Genomic DNA, 8,015 nt, shown 5'->3' with positions numbered 1-8,015 from the left:
GGCTTAGGGGCCGATGATTGGCGGCGGGGCTGGCCAGTCCCCTGCCGGACCTTGCTGCCCGTCAGCGCTCCGCGCCTTGCAGCGGGGGAGCGGGAGTGGTGGCGGCCGCCGCATGGAGCGGGCGGAGGTGCGGCGGTTGGGCGCGCGGCTGGGCCTTACCCAGCCCGGCGTCATCAGGTACCGCGGGGGGATAACGGGAGCGGGGCTGGCGGGGCCTGGCAGCGCTGCGCTCCTTCCCGGTCTGTCCCGGCCTCCTTCGAGCTCCGGTTGGTGTGAGAGAAGCCACGGGCTTGAGGGTGTGGCCGTCGATGGAGTCGCTTCCGCGGGCCCCGGGCTGCCAGTGATGAGGGAAGGGCGGCGTGAGCCTGGATCGCCGAGCTCGGCCGCAGCCCTTTCCGTGAGCGCGCTCTGCAGCCGCGGCTCTGGGCTGGACAAACCCGGGCTCAGCCCCAGTCCCGTCGCTCTCACGGGCTTGGCTGACCGGGGTTTGTACGCGGGGTGTTTCGCAGAAAAGCAGAAGAGTACCTGCGGCTGTCCCAGGTGAAGTGCACGGGACTGATGGCTCAGATGTCAGCTACAGGTGGTGCTGTGATGTGCCTGGACCTGGCAGCTACCTTCATGAAACAGCCAGTTGACAAAGTAAGCTGCAGCGTGTGACTTGGCTGGCTGGTGTGTTGTCTGTAAATGCACTGAAATCCCTGTTATGTTTAGTGTGTGTCGGGAGCAGGAAAGGGGTAGTAATGGTAACCGATGTTACCCTAGACCCAGTAGTGTGCTGCTAGACCCAGTAGTGTGCTGGAGCTTTCACTACTCAGATTTTGAAACAGGGCAAATTGAGCCCAGTCACTTTGCAAGCTGAGCTTGCTTTGCTATAATTTCAGCGGTTTTAGCTGAATAAATCCACAGCAAGGGTGTTAAATTTAAGATCTGTCTCATTTAGTGTGGAAGGGAAGCAGTGGCTGTAAGGAATCTTTCTCTATAGTGGTACCTGTAAACCTCCATCTGCAGACCTGCAGGTAGATGGTAATGGTCTGGTACAAGTTGTTTGTGACAGTCCAGTCACAGACAGAGGAGAATTTAATTGAAGCTGACCAATGAGGAATAGCATGAAACTATTGCTCATCTCTTCAAGTTGTCCAGATCTTGGTTACCTTTGTTTTTAACCAAATAAAAGGCTTGATAAAGGGCCATGACATAATATATGGAAAAGACAAGCTTTATTTCCAGGGAAAAAGTCTAAAAATACCACTGAATTAAGAGATGTGGCATTCCTAGGTTGTTAATGTTTCTGTGTACACTCAAACTTACATCATTCATTGCACAAATACGTTTAATGTAGCAATTGAACTTGGCACTGTGTAGTTTCTCCCTAATCTATTTTGGTTGCCCGAATAAGATGTTGGCAGGAATCTTGCTAATTCTTGTGGTTTGTTTTCTTGAAAGAGCTGTTTCGTTAAACTCTCTGGCTTGAACAAGACTACCTACCAGAGCTCCATGAAGTCTTTGGAGTGTTTGCTAGAGGTGAACCCCAGACTGAGAATGCGAGACTTGGCTGTGCAGTTCTGTTGCACAGAGGCAGTGAACACTGCTTCAGAAATACTCCAGAGGTGAGGAAGCTCTCATGAGAACACTGGTAACCACTAGTAAAATTCTTTGTTTGTTAGATGTGTAAAGATCTTGATAGTTGGAAGGGCCAGGTATCTCCTGCTGATGAGTGGTGAGGTGAGTTCTTAGTACAGACAGTCCAGCCATTTATCTAGGCCACCTTTTAGAATGCATGTTAGAAAGACTTAGTCTGTGAATCTTAGCATTGTCTGAGTGAATCCCAATTCTTCAATTGGGAATAGTTTAAAAAATACAGGACTCTTAGACCCTGTATTTGTCCATACCACCACACTGTCTTCCATTTAACTTCTGGTCATGTCACAGTTGAGATGTAATGCTCAGTAGAAACAAATCTTCCCTTCTGGAGAAGGAAATGTCTCAAAATGCACATTACTGTAACTGTAAAAACAATATGTTCTTACACATCAGCAGAGATACGACAGATTTAACTAACATTTTGCACTCTGTAATATGTACTTTAACAAGAGCAGTCACTGAAGAGCTCTGGTCTTGAGTGCTGTCATCCTGATTGCACGTGTTTAAATGCTGTTAGGTCAGTGAATAAAGGCTGGGTATGCCTGTCAGTGCTTAATACAAGCAAAACTAATATATAGCCTGGAGACAGGTGGACAATAAAAAATTAAATTCTTTGGTGCTCACATTCACTCTGTCCTTTTCCATATTTCCACATTTAAGTCTTCATATACACATATGTGTAATACACAGAGGAGTCAAAGAAACTGTAATTCTATCCTCTGTTATAGGATGGATTAATACAAAGCAGCTCATTGTAACTTTCAGATGTAATGTAGAGATAAAGATGCTGTGTAGATGGGGAGCACAAGAATTAGATTTTGCTGGCATGCCTTGATCCAGATCCCTAATTTAAAGTATCTTTAATGCAAAAAGAGGAGGTGATCCCATTGGCCTTCTTTTCTCTATTCTCTTTCGCTCTTCTCATCCAGTAGTGGCTGTTCCTGCTTCACTGTGTTGCAAAGGACTAAGCGTTCTAACGGGAGACCTGTTCAACTGCTGAGTACTACATGACAAATTAATGTCAACAGCTTCATCTGAGGCAAGTGCATTATACAATTATCACTTGTATTGTTGTTCTTTAGGTACGAATCCAGCCTCTCTGAAGCACAGCAAATGGACCTTGATTTCTCAAAACCACTCTTTGTAACGGCTGCACTATTCACTGCATGCAGGTGAGTAGAGCTTGAGGGATCTTTATGGGCTTAAATGCTTAGTGAGATACCAAACAGAAATAGCACTTACAATGTAAGCAGCTGATTCATTCAGTCTCTCTGAAGGGTCTTGCTTAGCCCATCCTCCTGGAAATCGAGACAGCTGTAGCAAACCAGGCATTTCTTTAACAGTGAAGTTTCCAGCCTACACTGTATTTGCCTTCAGGAGAAAGCAGAAGTAACTGATGCTGTGATAATTGCATTAGTATGTATCCATGGCTGAAAAACTTTTGTTAGTGTTTAGCACTTCACTCTCCTTCCTCTCAGCCTAACCAGCATAACATAATCCCTAGTAACATTTTTCAGATTTAGTGGTCTTGTGGTTTAAGCCCAGCCAGTAATTCAGCACCATGCAGCTGCTCACTCACTGCCCCTCTTCTTCCCTCCAGCTCCTGGCAGGATGGGGAGGAGAATGGTAAGAATGTAAACCCCACAGGTTGAGATAAGAACAGTCCAAAAACTCAAGTAAATACAAACCACTACTACTACTAACAATCATAAGGGAAATAACAAGGGGAGAGAATATAAAACTAAAAGGGGAAAAGGAAAAGAAAACAATAAACACAACTGATGCACAATGCAATTGCTCACCACTTGCTGACCTGAGCAGCGATCTGGGCCTTCTGGGTGACTCCTCCCAGTTTCTCTACTGGGCATGACGTGCTGAGGTATGGAATACCACTTTGGGTAGTTTGGGTCCGGTGTCCTGTCTCTCCTTTCTCCCAGCTTCCCGTGCCTCTCCTCACTGGCAGACCGTGAGAGACTGAAATGTCCTTGATCACAGTAAGCGCTGCTGAGCAGCAACTAAATAATTGGTGTGTTACCAGCATTGTTCTCAGACTAAATCCCAAACACAGCACTGCACCAGATAAGGAGGAGAAAAATACCTGTTACAGCTGAACCTGGGAAAAGTGGGATTTTTTTTTTTTTCCATTGCCGGGATAGATTTTGAGCTGGGCGCAGCAAAAGGTTGCACAGCTTTTGGTGAAATGCTGCTTATGGTGCAAGGATAACAGCTAGCTTACTGCTGAGCAGAAGCAGCAGCCATGCTGAGGAAGAAAAAGCCCTAAGCCCCACGCCGTCACACCCTGAGGGTGCTCTAACCTTTGAGCAATGGATATAATAGATGTAGGCCTGTATCAGCTTGGAAGATACGTGTCAGGAGCACCTAACTCAGCCAGCCCTTTGTAAGAGTTTTCTTGCATGCAGATGTCTTCCTTCTTCAGTATTAAACCTTGTAAAAGTCTTATGAAGCAATTCAGGAGCTGTTAGTTGCACAGCTCCTGACAAATGTTCTTGTGACATAGGGGTTCCATTCAGTTTTTTGCAGTAGTAGGATTTTATTCAAATCTGAAAAGTCCCTTTTCCTAATAGAATTTCTTTATGTAACCTCAACTAACTGTGACTCTCAGTTCCTGAGCTGTATTGATTGATTGCATGGTAGAGGGGTCTTTTTTTAAGCAAGCTTGGGACAGACAATGATTAGATAGGAAAAAAATCAGGCCCATCTTCATCTTTCTCACGGGCAGTGTTGGTATCGTAAATGTCTCCTCACCTGAGTAATAGTTGCTGGAGTTACAAAGATAACTCTCTTGTAGGTGTTTGAAGCTAAAAGTGGACAAAACTAAAATGTTGGCTATATCTGGGGTGAAAAAAGCAATATTTGACCGACTCTGCAATCAGCTGGAGAAGATGAACCAGCAGCATAGCAGTAAGTTTTCAGCCTTATCCCTGTAATACAGCCCTTTCTCTAATTTCCACTGGCAATTTCATTCTGATCACCCACCTGTCCCCTGCCAGCCCAGCCATTCCAAAATTTCCCCCAGTCCCTGTTGCAGTCATGGCTTCTGGGGATGTCACAAGAGCTTGGCACGTGACAAGGCCAGAAATAACTATTTTCCTCTCTAATCAAAATCTCAGTGCTCCTTACGTCCTCTTCTGTTGCAATTTATTTCTCTGCTTCTCCCATATTACCTGACCTTCTTAGATTCCTCCTTCTTGCTTGCTTTCTGCATCCTGTTGTGTGCCATGTTGCCATGTTAACATAAGCATCTTGCTGCCTTTCTTGCTTTGACTCGCTTCTGCATTTTCCTTCCTCCACTGCAGGATTAACAAGCCTAAGCCTTGCTTTTCTGGTACTGATTTCATCCACTAGCTGTCACCATCACTTCTCACCATTTGAACCTGCAGCTCTCTCCACTTCTTTTTGTGGAGGAGGAAGATTGAAATACGATACACATCTTCCTGTCCTTGAATCTGCTCCTTCCTACTTGCCTCCTTTTTCCTTTCCCAGGCTTTCATTCTTACTCTCCCACAGACAGTGTGCCTGCTTCACCCTCTCTTCATGCTTCATATCATGAAGTCTTCTAGAATGCTGCCTGAACCCAAACCAAAAGCTGCTGCTCTCTCCCTAGGCATGGACATTTCCATAGTGCAGTGCCCTATAGAAACCCCAAAACCTTACTCTACCACTGAGGCAGCTAATGACAGCTGGGAATTTGTGTGTCAGTTCAGGGAAGAATGTGCATCTGTATGTATGGACAGCCCATGCATGTTGTGGGCATCTGAAAAACAAAGTGTGGAAATAGGATAGAAGGAGAAGAAATAACTAATAATCCTGCCTGAGCAATGAAGGGTAGCAGTGTGGGTTTGGGATATGAACATGGTGGATCACTGTGATTACAAATGCAGCAGAAATACTAGTTAAAGCAGCCAGTCAGTCTGCAACCCTTGAAGTGTGTTGGCATCTTTGCATGTACAGCTTGAGCATCTGTCTGAACCAGGGAATGCTCTGAATGGGAGACAGCACTTTTGGAAGGTGACCTTGCTGTTAAAGAATTCCATCTACAGCACCACCCTTGGAGCCCCAGACACCAAGCAGCTTTGTTATTTTTTTTTTAGAAGATGTTCCAGTGGTTGCAGAGACACCTGGAAGCTTTCAGACCAATCTGAAGCACTGCGAGAAAGAAGATGGTAAGTTTTGTTCAGCTATGAACTAAAACTCACCTCACCAGTGCAGTTCTGAGCTATATTGCTGCTTAGTATTTTAGTTGTGCAATATGCCACAGTACTCATTTCACGGCAATTTACTCCATTCTGCAGACAACTGGCTCATGAAAGGACAAAGAGAAGCAGCAGAAGGACAGTGGTATTTATGCTGAGTAGTCCTAGTAGAATTCAGGGCTACTATTCCATTCAAACACAAAGGTGAATAGGTGACTGTTTTGGCAGCTGAGGAGCAGCAAACCATCCACAACACAGTGACAGACCCTGTGCTTGTGTCTGTCTGTACATCTGCTCACTGCCATGGTTATTCCCAGCAACATATATATTGTTCACAGTGGCCTGTCATGGGCTTTCTCCTTCTCTTGTAGAATCTGAAGATGATGAGCAGATGCCATGTAAACGGCCAAAGACTGAAACACAGCAAGACTATGAAGAATGGAAAAAGAAAATCCTGGAAAATGCTGCTAAGGCACAAGAGACAAGTAGGGGTACTGTCTGTACCACCACTTAGAAATGTATCTTCTGCTTGCTCAGAATTTTAACTCTCCCTCTGCTCTAACAAGAGACCGTGTAGCATATAAGTGATGGCTGTCTGGTAGCCAGCTTACTTATTAGGTAGTTTTTAAGAATGTTATTTTTAGTAAGTGACACCAGAATTGAGGCGATCTTACAAGGGACATGTCTGACTACTCGCCAGGCTGGTACCTGAGCAGCTATGGAATTGGGTGGTAGGACAGCCTCATTCTGTCACTGCAAGAAGCAGGTAACGTTTTAATGCTTTAAGTTCTAAGTTATATGCACCTGGGCCCCTGCCTGGAAGTAGTCAGAAAAAGAAAAAAAGAGGGAGGGGACTAAGTGCCTTCTTAGTAGAGGAATTAAGACTTGAATTTTAATAGATTTTGTACTGTTGAAGAAACATTGTTTAGTCACTGAATTTGATTTATTTTTCATGACCTATATGGGACTGAAGTCTCTTGTGCTTGTAAGGGGTCCCAGATATTCCAAGAAACAATAAAAACAGTAGAAGGAAAAGTTTTGTATTATGGCATCAGATTCTTGGCACTCGTCATGTATAAACCTCTTAGAATGCAAAATGAAACACAAACAGGTGATGTCTTCACTTTAACGCAGCAGATGTCCAGGGGACAAGGATCTTGTCTGGGCAATACAGGTTTTTGCATCTAGCAGTCATAATCTTAGGGAAGAGGCAAGTGCCCTGCGCTGTAGTCCTTAGAGGCAGCTTCTGTGGTCCTACATGATCATCCCAGCTACTCAAAATACAGTTTTGAAGGAAAAGCATTACTTTTAGCAGTACAATTATGAAATGAATCAAAGTCTTCAGCCCATTTCTCTTGCTTTGTTGTTCAAAACAATCCAAAAAACCCAAGTGTCCATAGCATTTAGATTTGAAACGCTGCCCAATCTGAGCTTCTTCTCAGCAGTATTTTAATGGCTTGCCAAAGGCCTCGCTGCTGTGCATCCTCCTGCTTACCTGGGTGGCACCACACTAGGATTGCAGTAGTTGATGCCATTAACTGCTTTAGATATTAGTGTATGGGCTAGTTTTTTGTCACAATTACTGTTCTAGTGACTCACAGGTCACCTGTTGTTTGTCCTTTTAGCTTTTCATAGACCCCAAACCAAAATGCATAGGATGTGGTGAAACATCCTATAAGGCTACATAGGTGGGTTCCCCTATACTGCAGAACCATGGGATGGCTGCCAAATCTAATGGGATTTCTATTAGAAACAAAATAGTAATCCTGCTGGCCAGATGCACCTTTGTTTGTAGAAAAGGGAGAAGACATACATACAAGACTGCAAAGAGCATCTGTGTGTTACTCTCTTAGGCAGGAAGAAGCACACAGTACTTGGAAAATTAAAACTTACCATTCTCCTTTCAGTTCTCCTAATACATGAAAAAGGAGAACACTTGAAGCCAACTTTAACTAGCAAGAGCTAATTTCATTCCAGAGAAGAGTTATGAAATGTAACAGTAACTACTGGGGGAATAGACTCCAAACTAATGCTCGATGGGCAGAGAGAATATTGGATAATTAACCCACACTGAGTAAAAGCTGTAGCGAAATGTCTGGTGTTGAAAGGCTGATGTAATATGTAGCAGAGGGTCCTCAGGATGGGAGAAAATCCAGCCTG

General features: G+C 44.5%; 1 protein-coding gene across 1 annotated transcript; it reads left to right on the top strand.

Annotated features, from left to right (window-relative positions):
* Positions 1–61: 61 nt before the first annotated feature.
* ORC6 (origin recognition complex subunit 6) lies at positions 62–6,890 on the top strand. Its single transcript, XM_065663597.1, has 7 exons — positions 62–177; positions 510–639; positions 1,444–1,607; positions 2,724–2,813; positions 4,451–4,563; positions 5,754–5,825; positions 6,227–6,890. Exons 1-7 carry the CDS (start codon positions 113–115, stop codon positions 6,367–6,369), a joined length of 777 nt encoding a protein of 258 aa, XP_065519669.1. The 5' UTR covers positions 62–112; the 3' UTR covers positions 6,370–6,890.
* Positions 6,891–8,015: the final 1,125 nt, after the last annotated feature.

Source organism: Lathamus discolor, chromosome Z, assembly GCF_037157495.1.
Source record: "Lathamus discolor isolate bLatDis1 chromosome Z, bLatDis1.hap1, whole genome shotgun sequence".
NCBI lineage: Eukaryota > Metazoa > Chordata > Aves > Psittaciformes > Psittacidae > Lathamus > Lathamus discolor.
The sequence above is the reverse complement of the archived record's forward strand: the minus strand, read 5'-3'. Positions and strand labels throughout refer to the sequence as shown.